At 58.5% G+C, this 22,354-nt stretch overlaps 2 protein-coding genes across 14 annotated transcripts in view; both read left to right on the top strand.

The window, feature by feature from the left end:
* Crocc2 (ciliary rootlet coiled-coil, rootletin family member 2) overlaps window positions 1–17,002 on the top strand; it is a 50,977-nt gene extending 33,975 nt beyond the window's left edge. For 7 of the 13 annotated variants that reach the window (XM_063236971.1, XM_013157693.3, XM_013157692.3 and 4 more), the window contains 10 exons: window positions 2,553–2,770; window positions 3,242–3,401; window positions 3,671–3,838; window positions 4,324–4,681; window positions 4,783–4,958; window positions 5,629–5,749; window positions 6,131–6,297; window positions 13,580–13,684; window positions 14,289–14,366; window positions 15,054–17,002. In XM_063236971.1, coding sequence (XP_063093041.1) covers window positions 2,553–2,770; window positions 3,242–3,401; window positions 3,671–3,838; window positions 4,324–4,681; window positions 4,783–4,958; window positions 5,629–5,749; window positions 6,131–6,297; window positions 13,580–13,684; window positions 14,289–14,366; window positions 15,054–15,143 — 1,641 coding nt within the window. In that variant the 3' untranslated portion in view covers window positions 15,144–17,002. Of the gene's footprint in view, window positions 1–2,552; window positions 2,771–3,241; window positions 3,402–3,670; window positions 3,839–4,323; window positions 4,682–4,782; window positions 4,959–5,628; window positions 5,750–6,130; window positions 6,298–6,764; window positions 11,717–13,579; window positions 13,685–14,288; window positions 14,367–15,053 lie in introns of those variants that run through there. The other 6 variants (XR_010043424.1, XR_010043427.1, XR_010043425.1 and 3 more) reach the window with 6 other exon arrangements.
* Window positions 17,003–19,650: 2,648 nt separating this feature from the next.
* The window catches only part of Sned1 (sushi, nidogen and EGF like domains 1), a 52,467-nt gene continuing 49,763 nt past the window's right edge, over window positions 19,651–22,354 (top strand). The window contains 1 exon segment of the mRNA XM_063236966.1: window positions 19,651–19,931. Within this exon segment, the coding sequence (XP_063093036.1) occupies window positions 19,719–19,931 (213 nt within the window). The 5' untranslated portion in view covers window positions 19,651–19,718.

The following is a 22,354-nucleotide window of genomic DNA, read 5'->3' as shown; positions in this document are numbered from 1 at the left end:
GGGGGTCACCGGACCCTGCAAGGCAAGGTGGGCTGTGTGCCAAGGCTGGAAGCCCAGGCTGCGTGGGGGTGCAGACCCCCAAGCACAGCTTGAAGCTTGCAGAGCGAGGAGAGAAGCAAGTGTGATGTAACGTGAAGGTTGTTTACCTTGGCCCTGGAGAGAAAGGGCTCCCTCCAGCAGATTTCAAAGGCAGTGGCCATGGCCACATGGGGGAGAAGGTGAGATTTCAAAACTGGGGGCAGCAGGAGGGGCAGAGGCATAGGCAGCCCCGACTGGATGTGGGGCCCCAGAAGGGGGTGGAGTGACATGAGGCTGAAGAGGAGAGGAACGCAGGAGTAAAGTGCAGGGAGAAGCAGGCAGAAGAGCCCACTCGGGCAGGCGCCAAGCTGGCCCCATGTTGCCATGGAAACCACAACTTTTTTTTTTGTAATAATCTTTAAACTGAAGGAACTTATAGGCTCTTGCAGCCACACCTGAGGTACACACACAAACCCATCATGGACATCGTTTACACATGTGTATATTCATGGTACCCAGGTGGAAACCACACACGTGTGCACACACGCACACAAACAGCCATGGTGCAGCTGGATGCCTTCCATGCACGCACCATGAATTCACACATGTAGCCACAGATGGGTACTGTGAGACATGCATGCACAGAAAAAACACAGACAGGCACACACACACAAAAGTGTGCTTGCTGTGTGAGTGTGAGGGCATGAATCACACATATATGCACACACTCATACTTGCATATGTGACCCCAACAACAGCCTTTCACATGTCCATGCACACACATGTGCACGCAGGCACACATGTGCACACGGGCTGGCTCCAGCAGCCCTCCCTGTTTCCTTTGCTGTCCTCCCTCTCCCCATCCCCCATGGAGCCCTGGAGCTGCCTCCCTGCGGGAGATTTCAAAAGAGGCTGTTTATACAATTTCTAGTAAAGAAATAATTATTATAATCACATTAGGCGATCTGGCTGTAAAATTCCTGTAAAGGGAAGTGTGTTCTCCTGAGGCTGGGGTGGGGCGCCGTCCAGAGCTGGGGGGGGCCCTCCCTGACTGTTTTGCTTGTTTTCATCTGCTCTGCCCTGGGAAATGGAAAGAGCTGCTTTCATGATGGATCGGCCCTTGTGCTGGTCCTTGACCTTCTGGGTGGATTTCTGCTGAGCTCGCGGAAAATGCTCCGGCACGGTTGTGGCTCCCACATGTGGGGGGCAGGGGGAGCAGGGAAGGCCTGGGCCCTTCCCAAAAACAGAACAACAATAACAGCAGCCGACTCGGAGCCAGGCTGGCCAGGGGCCTGGACAGCGTCCCACACAAACAGCCAGCAAAGAGGGGTCTGCTTTTGGCAGGCAGCAGCTTGATGTTGATCCGTGCCCTGCAGGCTCCTCCACCTCCTGGGGGACATGAGAGCCAGGAGCCAGGACAGGGTCGGCCCCCCCAGACCCTCCACGTGGGTCTTGTGGAGCCTAGGGCCTGAGATCCTTGCTGTTCCAGAACAGAGACCAAGAGCAGAGACCCCTGGGCCTGTCAGGGGGGGAGCACTCACTGTGGCCTCCTGCACTCCTTGGGGCCACTCTCTGAGGTGCAGCCCAGCCCAGGGCCAGGAGGGGCAGATCGGTTGGCTGTACAGGCTCCTGGGTTCACCTGTCCACTGTGGCCTCCCGCCCTGGTCTGCAGTGGCCTTGAGTGGAGGGCTCCTGGGACAGGGACAGTATCCTGCAGCTGGGTGGCCCCAGTGAGTAGAGGATTCCACGGCTCATCCCACAGAGAGCATCGGGAGCTGGGTGTGGTGATGCACACCTAATCCAGACAGCAGGCGCCTGGGGCCCATGTGGAGGGTCTGGGGAGGCCAGCTTTGTCCCTGGGAGCTGAAGGAGCCTGCAGGGCATAGCATCAATGTCAGGCGGCTGCTGCTTGCCAAAATCCCAGCACTAGAGAGGCTGAAGCAGGAGTTTAATGGAGTTTAATGACTGCCTGGGCTACACCGTGAGTTCAAGATAGCCTGAACTACATAGCAAGACCCTTTCTCAAAAACAAAAACATAAGTAAACAAATAGATGAGGACCAGAGGAAGGAGCCCAGGGGCAGTTGGTCCATAGTATGCAGGGCCCGTGCTGAGCCTGCAGAGACAGATTAGATGCGGGCACCAGGGGTGGCGGGTGGCAGTTGGCAGAGTGCCAATGTGTAGGCACAACTGTGTCCCACAGGCTCTGCTGACAACTGGCAGTGTTCCAGAGCCCAAGGGGGACACAGGCAGGGCCAGGACAGGAGGGGCACAGGGGCATCTACTGGGCTCTGGGTCCAGCCATCTATGCCAGCTTCCCGAGCCACTTCACGGCCTCAGCAGCAGCAGGGAGAGCTGGCACTCTGGGGCAGAAGAGGCTGGGAGCCAGCCCTGACCTCCAGTGTGGGACTTGTGTCTGGGTGGAACATGGGTGCTCTCTATACCAGAGTCCCAGCCATGTGCTGCCCAGGGTTGCCCATATCCCTGCCCAGGCTGCCGTGGTGCCCCCTCCTCGCTAGTGCTCCCTTCCCCCAGGCCAAGAGGCTGCAGGCCCAGCTGAGTGAGGCCCAGGAAGCACTGGCCAGGCTGCACCGGGAGCTGCAGGGCAGTGAGGAGAGCTGTGAGGGGCTGCGCAGGGAGGCCCTGGAAGCCCGCCAGGCGCTGGGCGCTGAGGCCCGTGAAAAGGACGCACTGAAATACTCCAACACAGAGCTGCGGGCCGCCCTCTACAGGGTCGAGCAGAACAAGGCCAGGTACAGCAGCAGAGGGAGCCACAGAGGGTCTGGGTCTGGTGAGTGAGGCACCGGTTGAGGAAACTTTGGGAGTTGCACTGAACAGACAGTGGGGAGAGGTGCCCACATGTGCCAGTCTGCCAGGAGGCTGAGGACTCAGCAGACCATTCTTGCCCTCAAAGAGCCCTCATGCAGGGGCCAGATGGGAGGCTGGGACAGTCTGGGGATCTGCGGCCTGGCCAGGGCTCCAGGAAGGCCCTGCAGGCCACACAGCAGACTGATGCTGGACACAGGGTCTCTGGGTGGGTTGAAGGCAGGAAAGGTGAGGCAGGTGGACTAAGGACTGAAGAGGTGAGCAGTGGCCTGGACAGGACACAAGTGTTCCAGAGGGGACAGGGAGCACCACAGAGGCAGCCCTGGACAGGTCCCACTGGGGATGCTGGGCTGCTGGGCAGCTGCAAGGGTCTTCACAGGCCTGTGGCACCTGCTCAGTTTAAAGCGGGCCAAGGATGAACAGGAGCGGAAGCTGCAAGCACTGAATGAGGTCCGGGCGGCAGCCCAGGAGGAGGCCAGTGAGCTCCGGGCCAGGCTACAGGAGTGGGCACAGGCACAGGGGGAAGCCCATCGGGAGCTGCAGGAGTGCCGCATACAGGTGAGGACAATGGAGACAGGCATCTACTCTCCCGCCCTTCGTGTGGCCAAGCTGGTAAGCTTGGGTGACACAGTACCTCAGGCCCGGGTCCCATCCACCCAGCCCTCCTGTCCCCGCTCTGCAGAGCATCCCTGCCCCAGAGAGTAGGTGCCTGGTGTGGACAGAGTGTCTGGGATTAATCCCAACTCAGTGCAGGTCACAAATGTGGACAGCCGAGCAAGGAGGAGCCCAAGGTGGGCAGCTCCTGCCACTGTGCCCCTGCATGCCAGGTGAGGACCCTGGAAGTTGAGAACCAGAGGCAGAGCAGAGAGGTGAGCGCCCTGCAGGCCCAGTGTGCACAGGATGCCCAGCAACGGCAACAGAGCCAGAGGGAGGTGCTGCAGCTGCAGAAGCAGGTGGCAGAGAAGGAGGCTGCCCACAAGGGTGCCCAGAAGGAGGTAGGGGCACTGGCCACTCCCCCAGAAGAAGGTGATGGGGCACCTCCCCGAGGGCAGCGTGGCCCACCAGGAGACAGCTGAGTGATGCTGTGCAGGGAGCCCAGAGCACTCACTTCGGACCCCATGGGTAGCTGTGGGTCTGTCCACATCCACATGCCACAGTGACCATGCGCATGCAGGCCCTGCTATAGAAAAGGGCAAGGCCTTTTCTATACCAAGTGGGGGAGGAACCCTCACTGACCCTGCTCCAGCACACGCTTGGCCCTAACTCACATGTCCCATGCCCCCCAGGCCCTCTGCAGCCCTCAGCGCTGTCCTAGCTCTTGAGGACTGGCTATTCCTGCAGACCTAGGCTGGGAGGCAGATGTGGGGTCCCTTCCATTTGTAACCCATAGGGTAGGGATGAGAGGGAGAGCAGAGGAGCCCAGGGCTCCTGATGTACCCCGCCACCCACCAGGTATCCAGAGCCTGTGTTCTTCTCACAGGTCCTGAGGCTGCAGCAGAAGCTGGCGGAGGCCAAGGCCACAGGTGAAGCCCAGGCAGGGCAGCTGAAGGGGCTGCTGGCTGAGCACCAGGAGGCCGAGCACGCCTTGCGTGCTGAGCTCCGTGGTGTCACCAGGAGGCTGCAGCAGGCCAGCAGCCGGGCAGACAGCCTGCAGGGCAGCCTGGATAACACCCGCAGCCGGGTGCACAGCCTGGAGCGGGAGCTGGCCAAGGCCGAGGCTGCTGAGCGGCATGTGAAGACCCAGCTGGGCCGGCTGTGCTCTGTGCTGCGCCGTGGCCTGGGGCTCCGGAGTCAGAGCCCAGCAGTCTCCCCACAGCAATCTGGCTTCCCAGAGAGAGGTCAGCTTGTCCCTGGCCAGGGGCCGGTGTGGAGAAGAGGGAGGGTGCCCTCCTGTCTGCTACAGCGTCTGCCACACACCCCCCACCGTCACTTCCTGCAGGTTTCTACAGTGTCCAGCAGCAGCAGGATGCCAGCCCCATTGCTAGGCCCCATTCACCACCACGGTGGCCATCACCTGCGCCTGGAGACCATGACCCAGAAGTTATGGATGTGGCCTCTTTGCAGGACGCCCTGGGGGACTTCCTGCAGAAGTTTCAGGATGCCCAGCGGGACCGAGTGAGTTCAGCCAGGATCTTCCCAACTTGTGCAGGCTCTGCCCTGGGCATGGGGCAGGTTGCAGAGAGCAGCCCGTCTCTTAGACCAGTGTCCCTCCATCTGTCTTTCTCCAAGCCTGTTGGGACCCTGGTGGGCCCTGTGGGACAGTATTAGGGCTGCCCTCTGTCCATGGTGATAAATGCCAACATCGCCACCATCCCTCCACCAATGGTCTTGCACAGCAGTCAGCCACCCTGGCTGGACAGAAGCTGTGCCAGGGAGCCTCTGCATTCCACACCATTCCCAAAGAACACTGGTTCTTCTCAGAGGCCGGGACACTGGCCAGGTCACTTGGGACACAGTCCCACGGGCTCCTGTCCCTAGGATCTTCCAGAGCCACGAGAGCATCCACTCCTATGGTGCAGCAATGATGGGCTCTGGGGCAGGTTGTCCTGGGCTCTGCTCCTCTGCCCTCTCCAGCCATTTGCACGATGTGTTGGTTGGGGCCTCCTCCCTGCCCCGACTTGCAGGCGGTGCCCCTGCTGTCCCCAAGCTGAACTCTCTGGCCCTCTCCACCCCTCTGTGCCCTGCCTAGGCCTGGAGGTTGGCACAGCCACCTCCATGGCTGGCTCCTTGGAGCCTCAGGGCTGCCTCACCTCCTGCCACCCACTGACCCAAGTTCCTCTGCCAGGACAACTGCTGTGTCCAGGTGACCAGTCTGAGTGCCAGGCTGTGTGTGGCAGAGGATGAGCGTACCCAGGCCCAGGACCATGTACAGCAGCTGCAGAGGGCACTGGCTGAGGCCAAGGAAGGTGACCTCTCATCCTACCTCTGTCTCCCACAAGTGTGGGGTGGGTGGAGATAACACCTTGACCAGTACCTGGGCTGCTCAGCACCCCCACTCCCAGCACTGCTGGGCACAGAATCCCTGTCCAGTGCCAGACTTTGCCTAACTGTGCCTGCTACCTGATACCATCCTCCCAAAGAGTCAGCCACTTGCCCACTTTTGGGACCCCATCTTTGTCACCTCCCCAGAGAGCCCCTGTCTGCTGTCTCTCACTAAAAGGTTTGGCATCAGGACTTGGGAGAAGGAAGATGGAGGGGGCAGATGGAGCCAGGGTCCCTGCCCACCAGGACCCAGGGACTGTGGAGCCTTGGCACCACTTGGGTTCCCTGCTCTGCCCTCCTCCCAGGCCAGCGTCAGGCAGAGAGGGCACTGGACAGCGCCCAGGCAGCACAGGCCCTGCAGAAGGAGGCACTCCTGAGGCTGGAGACAGAGCACCTGGCCAGCACTCGGGCAGCAGCCCAAGACAGGCGGCAGCTGCAGATGGAGACCTGGAGGGCACAGGGCAGAGAACAGGTGAGGTGGGGTGAGGCTTGGTGGGCATGGGCTTCCCTGCTGGCACGGGTACAGGCCAAGCTGGGGCAGGAGGCTGGAGGCTGTCAGAGCATGAGGCCATCCCTGCTGGATGGCTGTGAGGTGGTCCCAACCACAGCTCCCCAGGTTGGGAAAGCTGAAGTCTTGGCCATAGGAGCACAGCCAGCTGGGAGCAGAAAGAAAGAGAGACAGGAAGAGAAAGGGAGAGAGAAGGAAAGAAAGAGAAGGGGAAAAAGAAAGAGGGAGAGAAGGCAAAAAGGAAAGAAAAGAGAGAGAGAAAGAAAGAAAGAAAGAAAGAAAGAAAGAAAAATAAAGAAGGAAGGAAGGAAGGAAAGAAAGAAAGAAAGAGAGAGAGAGAGAGAGAGAGAGAGAGAGAGAGAGAAAGAAAGAAAGAAAAGAAAGAAGAAAAGAGAAGACGGAAAGATTTTGTGGGCTTTTTCTCTTCCCAGTGCCCTCTCTGAAGTAGAAGCCAGCGCTCCACTTGTCTGAAGCTCAGAGATGTCATCCAGGCATTGATTTGGGGCAGGTTCCCCTGCGGACCTTTCCCTCTCCACCCCAGAACCACTTTCTCCCTTCTCAGGGCCCTTTGCCCTGGAATTCCCAGCCTTCCAAACCGAACCCCAGGCCTGTGCCCTGGGCCTGTCTTGTATGTCTTCCTCCCCGCATCCCCCAGGTTTGAGAAGACACTGTCTTTATCGTGCCCAGCAGCTCTGATTGTCAGCTGCATCTTACTTGCTTTTTGTGAGACCTTGTTAATACTCAAGTGTTTTTCTCAGATGGTCCACTCCAACCCTGAGAACCCTGGTTCTGTCTCTGTTAACAATTCTCTTTTCACTGGAAACTTAGATCTGCCTCCTCGACAGCCTCTCTTCTGTGGTGCTTTCCCCTCACCCATGCCAAAAGCAGGGTGTTCTGATCCTGACAACAGGCAGGGTAGAAGGAGCCATCTGGACTTCAGTGGTCCTGTTGAGACAGGCCCAAAGAAGAACAGAATGAGAGTCCTCATTCTGCATCCAGTGTCTGGGGTCTTTTGGTTCTCAGCCACAGGGACCTGTCAGGCCCTGAGGGGTAGAGCTGCCCACTTTCCCAAGCCCAGCTCCCAGGGGTTCTGGGGTCCCCTGAGGTGTGCCCCCCACAGGCATAGGGGCTGCCTTAGGGTACATGTGGCTGAAGTGAACTGGGACTGCTTAGATATTCTTTGCTCCATGTTGAATTTACTTGCTTGTTTAGTGATGTTTGCTAAACCCTCTCTTCTTTCTTGGAATTCTGGCAAGCACCATTTGTCTTCTTTGAGGGCCATTGGTTCCATCTGCTTCCAGGGACCCTCAGAGTCCCTGGTCTGTAGCTCTGACGAGGATCTCTTAATCTTTGCAACCTGTTGGTCCCTGTGGTGGGTGCCTGAGGTTCTGATGGTCCCATGTGGCCATCTTCCCGGGACCCACCTCTGACTACAAGCCCAGGCCAGAGTGCAAGACGTGGTGTAGCCAGTCAGGGATGGGGACGTGGCCATGCTGTGGCCAGGCCGGCAGCTGGCAGGGCAAGCCTGGCCCCTGGGCCCCATGTGGCTCCCTCCATTGCCCCCTACAGCTCCAGGGTGATCTGGAACAAGCTCTGCTCTCCACACCACTTCTTTCACTTTCTGGTCAGCTCGCTTCCCCCATTTCACATCAGCCAGCATGCTTGTCAAGAGAAAGTTAATTAAAAACATATTTTTCTAATTAAATGGTAGGCTATGCTGTTCGAACAGTGCAACTCTTGTTTAGAGCCAGTCCCTCCCTGTTGCCAGGGCAACCCAGGACCCAGCAGAGCAACAGCGCACAGCCAACGGCGCACAGGGACACGCGCCCAGCACAGCCGGGCGCACGCAGCTGGCGGGCCTCCGGGCAGGCAGGCCTGGCGCCCACCCAGCTTTGCCCCCACACGCCCTCTGCATCCCCAAGAGGCTGCCCATGTGACCACAGACTGGCGCCCCATCAAGGCCCCAACAGCTCAGGGGGTCTTGTATCCCTGGACTTCTGCCAGCACCTTCTTTGCCCTGCACCCTGTGTGCCACGTCCAGCCCCAAGGGCTCTGCTGCCAGCCTGTCACTCGCTCAGGTTCTGGAGGTATTGCCTAGCTTGGGGGCACTCACGCCCTGGGCCTGCACTAGAATTCAGTTGGCATCCGTTCCTCCTGATTTGTTGAGAATGTTTACTTCCTATAATTCCTTCATGTGCCATATTTTTCAGATTTCTTAGCGCTAAGAATATTTCATGTTTGAAACGAATTTGTGAGCTTGCTTCTCTGTCTGTCACCTGGATAGCCCAGGATTCTCAGAATGAACTGAACTGTGCTGTAAACTCTGCAGAGTACCTGTCGTCCTAAATAATACGCTTCGATTCCCTCTTGGACCCTTCCTCTGCCCTCATCCTCTCCCTACTAACTCCCTGTGAATCAGGGCTTGTCTTTAGGGAGTTGCCATCCTGCGTGTGTGAGTGTGTGGACTCAGACATCCACAGCCTGCTGTGCCCTGGGACTGGAGGTTGGTCGCAGGCACCTTGTGCATGCCACCAACTGTCACAGTCCCAGCCTCTGTCCTCGACCTGAAAGCGTTTTGTTCCCTCACTGGGACGTGCTTGCAGTCTCGTGTCATTTCTCTTGTTTTTTCTAGTTTATTCATTTCAGCTTCTATCACTATAACTTTCTCTTCTTTTTTTCTAATTTCTTAATGGAACACAAGACTTATTCACCTTCGGGCTTTCTCTCTCTGTTCCAAGAACGTTTAATGTTATTGAATTTTCCCTTGCTGTGGTTTGATATGTATACCGTAGGTTTTTGATGTGAAGTCTCCCCCTTTTTACCAGTTTCTCAGAGGTTCTGTTTTCACCTATTCCTTAATCCAAAGGTAATCTCTCTGTGCTCCTATCTAGCACTGGGGACGGTGGCCTTCTGGGTGGCCTTCTGGGTGGCTCTAGTCTCTCCACTGGGCCTCTTCGCTGGCTGCCTGCTGCCCACAGTTTTGGTTTGGTTTTGTCTATTTGTCTGTGGTGTGTTTAGAGTGAGCTGGTCAGGCTGATTGCAGTGCATGGGGAGAATAAATGTTAGTGATCTGGCAGGAAAGTTTAAGAAAGAACAGTGAAGCTGGCTGCATGGTATGGACAGAGGCATGGACAGCAGATCCAGAGGTGGCCTGTCTGCCATAATCTGGGCTCCCATACAGTAAACTGAGACTTGTTCCTGCATCTAAGGGCTTCCTGAGCCAATTCTGTACTATGTGGTCCAGGTAAGACCAGACCTTCACCTGCACTGAGCCCAGGAGATGTATGCCAGTGGACAATGGGACTGGCCGTGTCACTGGTGGACACAAAGGCATTGTACTGAGGACCTGACTCCCAGGGCCCAGGGTTTGGATTCAGGGTATGGGCGGCCTGCTCTGTCCTTCCTCATGCAGCCAAGGGACATTGAGTGGGGACCTCTGTCCCCTGATATGCTTGAGCCAACTTAGCCTCCACCCAGTGCAGGGTCCTTGGAAGACTTCCTCATTTCCATGGCCCCCTGGGACACCTTGGGGCCCCCAGCTTCCGCCACTGTCCTCTCATCTTTCTTAGTTTCCACAAGAGTCCTGAGGCTGCACTGTGCCCTTGGTCTTCAGGGCACACTTGTGGGAAACTGAGCCCAGAATGATTCTGTCCCAAGCCTAGCTCCTCCCACTCAGGCTCCCAGTGGGCACCCTAGGGCCTGAGACACTATTGCTCAGTTCGGGGCAGGGCTGGGATTCCCTCTTTCCTGCGGCTGCGTAAGCCCTCAGGCCGCAGAATCCATGGAGCTGCTTTGCCTACCTGCCTGTTGCTCAGGGTCAGGATTCAGAGCCAAAGGGACATGGGTGGCCCCACCCACACAGTGAGGCCCAGGGTGCCTGGCAGGGTGAACCACTCAGCTACGATGGTTAATCTGAATTCCATAAATTCTAGTCATTACGGAGGAGCATGATGCTTCGTGTAATTGGTTTGGGGCCTCTTAAAACTACCATGAAATATTTAAGCTACATTGGAAGGAAACATCTGCTTTTCTGCTGGGAAATGTATAGCGGTAAAAAACTATAATTTTCAAACTTGTACGGAAGAGTGAAACATGGAAATCTTAGGTCCCCCTTTCTCTTGCTATAAGTAATAGCGTGTCAGGTATTTTAGAGAGTGCTCAGGGAGCCCACCCAGGCTCCCCCATCCAGCCTGGTGCTGGAGGCTCTGTCTACTGCAGCCCCTCTCAGTGGTGACAGTTGGGCGGGAAGCCCTAGAGTGCTTAGTGGCCAGGGCTTCCCAGACAGGCTGCTACCTCCCATGAGGACCTTATACTGTGTGTCCCAGATTCCTATATACCACCTCCTGACCCACCTCAGCCCAGCTGCTGCCACCCAGCTCCTGTTCCCAACACCCTCAGCCCCCTGCAAAGGTCACCACCATCTCCTAGTCCTCTGGTTCTGCATCCCCTGCGCCCACTGCCAAGGTAACTGCCATCTGCCAGTCTTCTGGGCCTGAGTCCCTGTGCGTTGGGGATTGTGCACCCTCTGGCCTTGAGCTGTAGGCTCCTCTTGCTTCTCTGGCCTCCTGATGCAGCCTTTCCTTCCTGACCAGCAGTGTCCTGGGCCTCAGGACTCAGATGTCACCCACACCCATTTCCACCTCCCCATCACTGTCGATGGCCCCAGACCCACCCAGTTCTTGAGCCACTGGGCCAGGCAGTGGGTAGGGATGGGGATCTAGAGGCCAGGAAGGCACAAGGAGAGGAGAGAAGGATCCAGCCTGAGCCTCACTGGCTCTGTGAGCCTAGAGACCTCTTCAGAGGTCTTTGCTCTAAGGCCCAGACCCTGAGGGCTGAGAGCAGGGGGACATGCACCATGCATCTCCTGAACCGGCTCTGGAGACCCTGCAGCCCACCCACTGCCCACACCAGGCCCTACTGGCCACCTAATAGGCTTCCTGTCACTGAGGCCCAGCTCTGGCTTTCCAGAAGTCCACACCCCTCATGTCACCTTAAGGGCACAAGCTGGTATTTTGTTGTTGCTATTGTTTTTTGTTTTATTGCACCTCAGCCCTTTCTATTTTTAATTTTGAGACCAGGTCTCATTAAGTTGCCCGGGTCAGGCTCAAACCTTCAATCTTCCTGCCTCAGCCTCCCTGAGTGTAAGGGGGACAGATGTGTGCCACTGCACCCAACCGTGCAACCCAGCTACTCAGCCTGGCCACCCTGTCATTGACAGTGTCCTTGCTGTTCACTTCCCAGCAATCCTACTGCAACAACCCCAGTCTGGGCACAGAGGCCTGTGTCTCCTCCCCCAGGAACAACTGGACGCACAGCTCTAGGCCCTCGAGGAAAGCAGAATGCAACTGAGCTGGAGCAGCAGCCCCATGGCCCATCAATGAGGGTGGGTGGGCAGGCAGGACAGGGCAGTGATGCCATCATGAAAGGCAGTGAGGGGCACATAGGGTGGGAAGCCTGGGCAGATGCTGGAGACCTGCCCTGCATCCAAGTCCCAGATGGCAGCAGAGAAACTGAGGCTAGAGGGTGTCCAAGGAGTCCCAGGGCCAGTTTCTTGCCCCACCATAAGCAACTCTGTCTAGGGGCATCCCCTGAGGATGCACATTGTCGGGGAGACCGTGCTTGCTACAGACCCAACCCTGTAGACTCCATGACCTCTCCCTCTGAGTCCTGTCCTGCTCTGCAGTCTCAGAGCCCAGTGCCCCAGCACCTTGAGGGGGCCCCTGCTGGGAGAAACCCAGGGTGGGGGGCCGGCTGTGACCCTTGTGGCTCCCCAGAGGACAGCACAGGGTACGGTACACAGCCAGGGCATATTGGACAGGCTGAAAGGACATGTGCTGGACACTGGCAGCCAGTGCCTGGCCCACAGGACCCATCTGTCTGCAGAGCAGGGAAGATGGCAGTGCCAGTGCAGGGGATGCAAAGGAACTGGAGGCCCAGAGGAGGAGACCCTTCCCATGGCCTCCTACTGCCACAACCCCACCTGCCCAGGGATGGAGGCCAGCTGACCAAGACAGTCATGAAAACCACTAGCTAGCTGTCCACAAAGGGCCACCTGCCTTCCCATGAAAAAGGAGCAGCCAGTGGGCTCCAAGACCAAGATCCTGCCACCATCCTGCTGGGCAGGCCCTGCTCAGCCATCGAACTGGGGAGCAATGCTCTGTGGGGGAGGGAGGACTGTGTGTCCACCCCAGCTGCGATGTCACTGCCCAGGCAGCAGAGCCAGCTGTGGGCACTGTGCCCAACCCAGGTCCCTGGGGCCCATGGGGGAGGGCAGGAACGGCTAATGAGTTCCAGGAGGTCAGCTGTGCGGGGCCCACAGCCCATAAACCCTTTATTGGTGTCTCAGGAGGGGAAACCCGGATGTGGCCATTTATTTATTTTGGATTTCACTTTTCTCTTCTCTTTATAACATGTACTTCCAGGAGTGTAACTGGATTTTTAAAGAAACAGTCTCCTTTTCCAGTGGAAAGGAACCCTTTGTTTTTCTGGTCTGGAAGAAAGCAGTTCTTAATTTTGTAAAACTTGAGCCACTGACCCCATAACTTTACCAATGTAAACCCACCACATCTGGTGGCCCAGGCACCCAGGTGGGAGCGCAGGTCCTCCAGGCCTGAGGGAGGCCTTCCAGGCCACTGCCCCTGTCCAGTGAATGTTCCTGGCCACAGCAAGCGGAAGGCAGGGCAGGCACTGCACAGCAATGAGCAGGACTTGGTGCCAAGCCTGGCTTGCTGCCCGCCTGGGCTGGTGAGCTTGTGAGTGGCACAGCAGGATGCCCCAGGCCCCTGGGGCTGCAGGCAGGGCCCCTCTTCTAAGTCATCTCCACACAAGCGACAGGATTCAGAGGCTCAGTGGAGCTGACCCGAGGCACAGGGCCACAGAGCCAATGGCTTGCACTTGGGAAGCAGCTGCTTCCTGGTACTTGAGCCCATAGCCTGTGACTGAAAAGGACACTGCCAGGGCAGCTTCAGCCCAAGGAGAAGAGCGGTAATGCCACTGCTGTAGGCCCCCTCGGATGGGGTTAGCACAGGCACCAGGACGTGTGTGCATTCAACCTGGGGCACTGCTGCAGGCGAGGGTACCACCTACCTGGAGGGAGAGGGTTTCTTTGAGGTCTCCTGGCCCTGCTCTCTTGAGCTCCCACTCTGGCAGCAGACCTGGAACCCTGCCAGCTCCAGAGGATTGAAGCCCTTCCCAGGGGCACAGGGCTCCCCAAGAGCAGCCCACTACAAGTCCCCTTTCTCTGCAGACAGAGCGGGAGGAGCTGGCAGCCAAGAAGGGGCAGCTGGGCCAGTCCCTGATCAGCCTACACCAGGATGTGGACGGAGTCCTGCAACAGAATCAGCAGCTACAGGTGAGCTGGCCAGCACACAGCACTCTGCAGCCTTAGTGGGGACCTGAGTGGGTGTGGGCAGGTGTGAGTCCCAGGTCATTGAGGGAGGACACGGGTTGGAACCAGAGCAGTGGCGAGGTTCACCTGGGGTTACACCTGAGTTTTCTCCAGGGCCCCTGTTCTCCTGAAACACTGCAGTCTCCATGTGTGGGGTCTGTGGGGGCCCCTGTGAGCCAGGCGTAGCTTTACAGATTGGGAGGGACACAAGCAGGCCTGTGAGGTGCACAGACTAAGAGGGCTCCTCAGGCCAGGGCTGACCCCACACATGATGCTCAGAGGCTTTAGTTTCCCCTTCTATCACCAGACCCAGCCAGACAAGCCCCTGGGGGAGGGAACAGGCCTATGTCCTCTTCAGGGCTCACAGGACCTTGGGAGGGCCAGTGGGAAAGTGGGTACCCCTCAACAGACTTCTGAGGTCATGGCTTGGGTCAGGCCTGGATCGGAGACCCAGCAGGCTCCAGCAGTGTCCAGCAGGGCTAGGAAGGGAATAGTACCTGAGGACAGAGAAGACCCTTGGGCAGCCCCTCACTGCAGTGGGCAGTGAGGGCCCATGTGTTTGCTGCAGGCCCAGCTACAGGCCACACAGGTCCTGGCATCCCAAGAGCAGACCCACCAGCATCGAATGAAGGGGCTGGAGGTGCAGGTAGGGCGGGGCCAAGGCAGAGGAGGGAGGTCAGGCGCCTAGGAGGCAACCACGCCCTGAGCACCTGTCCTGCTGCCCTCTCAGGGAACCTGGACGGGAGGGGCATGGCTTCCAGGGCAGTGCGGTGCTCTCTGGGCTCCGTCCCTTGTCTGCAGAGTGGGATGGCCAGAAATGGCTATGAGACAGGCTGGGAACTGGCATACATAGCTGAGCCCTGAGGCTGCTCCTGTCCTTACATGTGTCACACATGTGGGCACGGTTCTTGGGCATGGGACTGCAGGGTACCACACGTCCATGCATAGCATGCCTGCTGGGCAGGGCTGTGGGACTCAAACCTGCCAGACCTCAGAACCCTGTGCTCAGAACCCTGCTTCACAGTCAAAGAAACAGGCCCCATCTTGTCCCTGGGTCAGCCCTGTCATCGTCCCTGAGCCACCAGCCATGTTTACTTCCCTGACACTGTGTCTCCTGGTCAGTGTGGAAGGGGCTGTCCACTGTGGGTGGGCAGTGACCTCTGTGCCTGCACGCCATGGGTGGTGTTCACGGTGAGGGCCCTGCATCCCCTCTGGCTGCTACTCTCCGACACATGCCTCCTTGCAGCACCCAGCCCTCCACATCCTGCGCTGGGGCCCTGGCCACACGCCATTGCCCACAACTCCACCTAACCAGGCTCCTGGCTTTCCCCAGATGGCCAGCCTGAAGGAGCAGCTGGACCGGGAAGTGCGACCACAGCACAGACGTGCCCACCTCCCCCGGGCCTCCCAGGCCAGGCAGTGAGCCCTGCTGTAAACACTGGGCTGCTTGGCTGCCTGCAACCCTGAGCAGCCAGGACCAGGCTCCTCTGGGTAGGGGACCCAAGCTGTGAAAATTCAGTGGTGCTGCAAAGGGGACCAAATGTGAGAGAGGGCGTCGGCACCCTGGCCAGTGCTCAGACCTGTTCCCCAGGGCATTCCGGCTTGGCTCCTCGGACTGTGAAGTCCCCGCCCACGGGCCCTCTGCCGGCTGCCAGTCACTCCCTGCCAACACCCTTCCCACCATGGGGAGCAGGCCTTGGGCACCCACCCGTGGCCTGGTGCTCCTTTCCGCTTTGGACGTGCCATTCTTGCCAGATCCCAGTGGCCAGGCCCTGTCGGACTGGCTTCTTGGCCACAGGCTGCATTCCCAGCCTCGCTCTGTAAACACCGGGAAGCACGTGGGAAACATTTCCACCAACCGGAGCCAAAAACACAATGTCCCGCACAGCCAGCCACCACATCCCCATCCAGAGGCTGTGGAACCTCCCGCATCCAGGAACTGCTGCCTGTCACGGTGGCAGGTGGCTGGAAATGACTCAGATTCGAGGCCTCGTGACTCACTGGCCGCAAGTGGCGCTGGAGTGTGAAATCTGAAGTTGTTCCAGAGGCTCCCTGGTTCTTGGCCTGGAGACATTGGGAAAATTCCCATGGGAATCCAGCCCCAGTTGCCAAGGGCCGTGGCTTCCATCCGGGGCCCGCCATGCCACCAGCTAGTCCTTGGTCCCCATGCAGAGCTGCTTAGTGGGTGTATCTTCCTCTAGGATGGCTCTCATGTTGAAAAAAGCCCCTTTCCAGCACCAGGCTGCAGGAAAACCCTGTGTGTCCATCCCAGGATGCCCAGGTGTGGGCCACAGCCCCGTGCTGACCACTGTGGGCTGTGTCCCTGTTGTTGAAGGCTATCCTGTCTGATCAGCCCTCGGACTTATTTGAACCCACTAACAGAGTTACTATATTATAAACCCCAGAAGTCAGTGCTGGGCAGGTCCACACCACCCTCTCACCAGTGGCAGAATGAGAAAGGGTTCCCAGGGGAAGCCCTGAGCACAGGAATTAGTGGCAGCAGGGTGCCCAGATGGCTGTACACCCACTCACAGTAGCCAGATACAGGCAGCAGAGAACCATAAGAGGAGCGCCTCATTGCCCCAGTGCCTGCAAAACGCAGGGCCTGGCATCAGGCAGAAGTGTCCCCCTACCTGGAAGACAGCAGTGCCCTCTGGGAGGTTCCAGGGAGCTGGGTAAGCAAGGAGGACAGGGGCTGGATGTCTGCCCTGTGCGGTACCCAGTCTAAGGAGACAACACCGGGACAGCCCCACAGTGACTGGCTCCCAGGGCTCCAGAAAAGGCATGGCCCCACCTCTGCAAGGCTTCCACAGTGAGATTCCTTCCTCCAGCCTGAGCAGCTTCTCCAGGTGGCAGTGGGGCTCGGATGTGGCCCTCAGGTGCCTTGTAGACACTGGATTTTTACACAGGTTTGTGCCCTAGGCTCTGTGTGTGGTTCCTAGGTGGCCTTGGGGGCAAATTGCTCCAAGCCAGGTCTTTGGAGGCCACCCCTGTCATGTGGTCCATGTTCACTGTTTCCATCCTTACTCAGTTCAGGATTGGCACTGCAAAATAAATAAATAAGTCACAGAGAACCAGAACCGCCTCCCACCCTGAGGTGAACCACTTGGGGTTCACAAGTGGCCCATCCTGAAGGCACCAGGCCTCAGGGACCCTCCTACCCTTTGGGATCATTGAGATCACAGCTTGTGCACTACTTGGAAACTACTTTTCAAAAGCAGTTTTTACTTGGTGTAATGTCATTAGGGTTTTTGTGTCATTAAAGATGCCTCTGAAACATGACTTTATCAGCAGAGGATGTCCAGGGACCAGAGCAGGGAGAGAACAAGGGGAACTGTCCATGCAGGGGGGCGCAGGACACCTTGTGGAACCTGGGGCCACACATGCATTTCTGGGCATCCCTGACCTCATGTGCAACTCCTCCAGGAGCAGAGGGGATCAACTTAGTGCTGGGGGATGGAGGAGGTGCCCGCAGGGCAGGAGTGCCAGCGCCTGCTGCATCTGCTGCCTCCCTCTTTTCTTGGCATCAAGCAACTGCCCAGCCCTGCCTACTCCTCCTCAAGACGAGCAGCTGAAGTCTGCACGGGTGCAGTGAGGCACGGATGGTGCTGTGGAGTCTCCCTGCCTGCTCCCCATAGCCTCTCAGGAGACGCTGTTCCCTCTTTCCCTGTCCTGGGTTCTCCATCCTGGATTGGGGGGTTCACTGGGGCTCAGGCTTCTGGCTGTGCCTGTATGGTGGGACCAGGTGGGTGAGGGCCTGAGACCCAGCCTAGCTCTCCCCTCCTCTCTCTCCAGGTGACCAAGTCCTGAGTGCCCCAGGAGGCACGCAGGGAGCCTCTGGAGCTCCCTGCCTACATTACACACAAATCAGGCCCTAAATTAAAGTGTCATGGGCCCGTGGGGAAGGCTCGAGTTTCTTGCCGCAGAACATGAGCCCACTTGATAAAGCAATTTTGGTTTTGATAAATGTGGATTTTCTGTGGCAGAGACAAAGGCGCCCTTGAGTCCAGCAGGGGACCTAAAACAGCACACTGCTGAAAAGTATTTCCTGATCATATTTTTAGCACCTGAAAAAAACATTTTTTTCTCTTTTTTGCCTGTGGAGGTGTGTGTGTGTGTGTGTGTGTGTGTGTGTGTGTGTGTGTGTGTGATGAAATGCGATGCCCAGCAGCTGTGGGGCCAGAGTTAACCCCAAGTTTCCCAGGCCTGGCTGGGAGTCGGCATGAGGCGAAAGCCAGGGTGCCCAGCAAGGCCAGTGCAGGTCAGTGGGTCACTCTGGGGTCCTAGTTTGGAGGTGTCCCTGAGCTGGGCCAGCCTGGACTCCCACACCACTATTTGAGGGGTAGCACTAGGCGGCCAGCCAGATGTCTTTGTGTCCCACCACTCGGTTGTGCACCTATTAAGCACCACTGTATGCCTGGCAGTGTGCTGGGCCTTGGGGCAGCACTGGCCCCAGGGATCCCCAGGTAGACCCCAGCCCTGCTGAGTGTCCTTTTACAAGGGCCCACTGAGGCATGTGCCCTGAGATGAGACAGCAGGAATGTGGGGACATGCGGGGGTGGGAAGCATAGCCTCACAGGCCAGGCTGTGACCTCTTTCATGCCAAGCCCTGCCCTTCACCCCAGAAAACCACCCACTAAGGTGGCAGGGCTGGCCGGCAGGCCCCAACTGGCAACAGAGAGAGAGGAGGCTGCCAGGCTGCCCCAGGGTCCTCTTCCTGGGACCTCAGCACACAGCCAAGCCCCCTAGCAACTCCGTCCTTGAATCTCCAACGCAGGGACCTTGTCCTGGCCCCTGTCCTCTTTGCAGTGTGTGGCGCATCACATCACAGTGGTGCTGTTGTCCTAGGGGTCTCAAAGCCAGGAGCTGGCCCCGGGCTGACTCCCTGACAGGTATTGTGAGCCAGGGCCCACATCTCTCCAGCCTCAGTTTACCCCTCCAAAATGGGCTGGATTTACCAACTGGAGGGACAGGAACAGACAAGCCAGACTCCAGGTGCAAGATCTCACACTGAGCTGAGTGTCATGCTGGCACAGGGGCAGTCAGTGGGAGCCTCCTCCTGTCCTGTGCCCAGCTTGGATACTGCAGCTGGGAGCTTGGACTGGGGTGGTGCTCCAGGCTCAGCATGGCCCTCACAGGGGACCCACCACTGCCTCTTAACAGTATGTTTCATGTTCTTTGCAGTGACACATTGGAGACATTTTAGGGAACAGTACAGAAAAATGAGCTAAACATGAAACCACCACCTTGGTGGCAGCAGCGTCATTATGCAGCTCTTCCACCCACCTTTCCCAGTGCTCGCTTGTCTTTAGGGCCCAAGTTTGGCCAACACTGGTATCTGAGAGCAGATAGGATGATGGGGCCCAAGGTGCAGGAGTCCAGAGCCCAGGGACTCAGGGGGACCAGATGAGCCCTGCTGCATAGGGACAGATTCAGAGTGATGCCCTGAGCGCCAGCTGGGAGGACAGCCAGCCGGGAAGCTCAGTCCACACCAGGAACGCCTGGGGCCCTCTCCTGCTAGGCAGGCCAGCAGCATCGGTGGGCTCTAGGGCCTTAGTGACCTTCTCCTTGTAGGAGGGCCCGCCGAGCTCAGGACCTGCACAGGCAGGAAACCTCCCCTGGAATGTCCCCTCCCGTGGCACAGGCAAACACTGCTTGGTGCCTTGACACCCCAGGTCCCCGGAAGTGGGGCATCTTAGGGTCCTGGATCTGGATAAACTGCGCTGCGGGTCCAGTCACCTCCTCTAGGTCGGCCCTAGGCAAGCTACCAACTAGCACCCGGGCCCAGGGGAGCCCTTGGGTCACACGGGCCGGGGTGGAGCCTGGGCCACTGGCCTAGCGCTTTAAGGGCATCTCATTTGCATGCACCGCCCCGCCCCGCCCAGCGCCCCCTCCCCGGCCGGCCGTGAGAGTACTTAAGGGTGCCCGCTGCCTGGCGCCCTAGCGGAGCCTGGACAGCGCGGCCACCTGCGCGTGGACCGCGAAGAGCGCACTCGCGATGCGGCGCGGCGCCGCCTTGGCGCTGCTGCTGGCCGCGGTGCTGGGGCTCGGGGCGCGCAGGGCGCGCGGCGCCGTGGCGCTCTCCGACTTCTACCCTTTCGGCACGGCCCGCGGAGATGCCGTGACCCCGAAACAGGACGACGGCGGCTCGGGGCTGCGGCCGCTCTCCGTGCCCTTCCCCTTCTTCGGCACCGAGCACTCCGGCCTCTACGTGAGTACCGGGGCGCGGGAAGGGCTGTCCCGCGCCGCCCGCCCCCGACTCCCGCCGCGGGACTTGGCACCCGCCAGCGGCCGGGGTGGAATGAGGACAGCGCTCTGCGCCAGGCGGACCGAGGCCCAGGCAGAGCGCGGCGGGGCGGGGCACGGCCCGGACACCTCGGCACTGCTGCCTCCAGCCGCTGCGTCCAGCCATGCGGGGACTATGCTGCGCGGGCCCCTTCGCAAAAGGCGAGGTGGCAGCGGACGTGCTGCCTCGGCCTCAGTTTCCCGAGTGGGCACCTGGCCTGTGAGTGTCTTGGTCCCTCTTCTGGCCATTTGCGAGGTCCCCAGGTGGTCCTGGAGGCCCAGTGACAGGAGGCTGTGACTTGCCTCCTGCTGTGGCTTCCCCCACTGTTTTGCAGACAGGGCAGGCAGGGCTGGCAGACCTGGCAGTGTGGAGGGGTCCTGCCCAGAGCCTTCAACCTGTGCTGGCCACTCAGGCACAGAGCCTCAACAGGACTCGCCAGGGGATGTCTGGGGTGGAAGGACAAGGCCGAGTGCCAGGTCTGTCCCTGCACCGCAGGGGTGACCCTGACTAGTCACTGGTGGGCTGCTGGAGGTACAATGGGGTGGGGGGAGGGCACTGTGGGTACCAGATTTCCTGGATTGTATCCAGAGACATGGGCCAGCCCAGCCTCCAGTCACCTCAACACACTGCCCCAGTCACCACCTGTGCCAGGTCCAACTCCATCACCACAACCGCCTGTCATTCGTGGTACCAAGTTCCAGTGTTTGCACCTGCACCTCCACTGTCAGCGCTGCCACTGCACTGACTTTCAGTCCCACTCCTCACCTGGGCACCCCAGCCACTGCACACTGCACACTGTCACTGTCCTGCACTCTGTGTCCATGGGCCTGTCCACCATGAACACTGTCCTCAGCACCCTGCGCTCCACACTGTCTGCCACTGTGACTACCCACCTTCTTCCCTGTGCCTCAGACAGGGCAGCATCTGATAATGCCACACTGTGCTGTGTGCGTGTGCATACCTGTGTGGATCCACTCCTGATCATCCTTGTGGGTCAGAACTGTCCAGAGGGGTAGGGTAGACTCCTGGGAGTATGAAGTGGCCAGGAGAGCCAGCTCAGAGTCAGCCCAGCCAGCAGAGGCCGCATACTTAGGAATGTGAGAGCCCATGGTGGTACCACCCTGACTGACCCTGTCAGAGTGTTTCTTATGCATCTGAGCCAGGCCCCACCTTCTCCCTCAAATCACAGGTGAAGATATTATTAAAACAGTTGCTCCTCTTAACAACCACATCCAAAACAGCTACCCTTGCCAAAATCCTCCTTGGTACCCCCTCGCACAGGGAAATGCTGTTCTCCATGGAAAGATCGGCTCGCAAAATAAAAGGTTTCATCAGAAATGAGCCTTCTGGCTGCTAGCAAAGCACGTATCTCCACAAGAGCTTTTTCCTGAAACAGATGCCATCAGGGAGACGCTTGCCAATGTGGACACTGTGTGCATCACACCACCTTTCCATTTGCCCTGTAGGAAAGAAACAGGATTCTTCAGGGAGCCGAGCCAGGGACCTGGCTTCACAGACCCATGGGTGCAGTCCAGCCACGCCCAAGGCATGGGGGGTGTGGAGGCCAAGCCCAGTAGAGAGGAGGGAGGTTTTTCTCGGATTGGAGGAGCCCAGACATCCCTGCCCTGTTTGTTATGCAGCGCCCCTGGTCAACAAGGCATGGTGTGGGTAGCTCCTGGCCTAGCCACTGTGGTGGCAGGTGAAGAGGGCCTCAGGTGCAGCCTCTGCTGCCCTCATGCTTGGCCCGAGGTGACTCAGCACCTGAGTGAGGGGCAGAAAAGGAATGTCTTGTCCCTGCGCTGTGCACTGTCACAGTGGGGCTGAATGTGCCCTGCATGAGACCAGTGTTCCTTGAGGGCCTGGGGAGCCACCCAGTGTCTGCTGGGCACACAGGACCCTGTCTATAAGGGACCCCATTCTTTCTCATGTTGCAGTGGCCATACCTGGCACGTTGTGAGGCTCTGAAATTGCTGAGCAGACACTTGATCACGGCGGTTTGAATGCTGTGGGGTAAGGGTGCTGCCGCCACCCCGCCAGCTCTGTGTACGGAGGGCGGTGGTGTGTGCTGTGCCTCTAGACTCGTGCAGCTGGGGGGCTGCTACAGTCCTCCCATATGGGTGGATGCAGGAGTGGAACTCCCTATGGTGGGTGCATCCCCACCCACCGGGCTTCTTGAGGCCACTCAGGAAGACTGTGGTCTACTTGGCACCAGGAGCCCAGCTGTGGCCTGAGGACACATCCCCTTGTTGGTGGTGGGGAGACTAGGTGGGCCCAGCAGTTACCTGTCCAGTTTGCACTTCTGGGGTGGACTCTCAAACGTTGTGACAATCACTGACCACTGTCTTAGA

Source organism: Cavia porcellus, unplaced genomic scaffold (assembly GCF_034190915.1).
Source record: "Cavia porcellus strain 051 isolate PalLab524CR breed Dunkin Hartley unplaced genomic scaffold, mCavPor4.1 scaffold_26, whole genome shotgun sequence".
Classification (NCBI taxonomy): Eukaryota; Metazoa; Chordata; class Mammalia; order Rodentia; family Caviidae; genus Cavia; species Cavia porcellus.
Note: the sequence above shows the minus strand (reverse complement) of the source record. Positions and strands in the feature narration are given on the sequence as shown.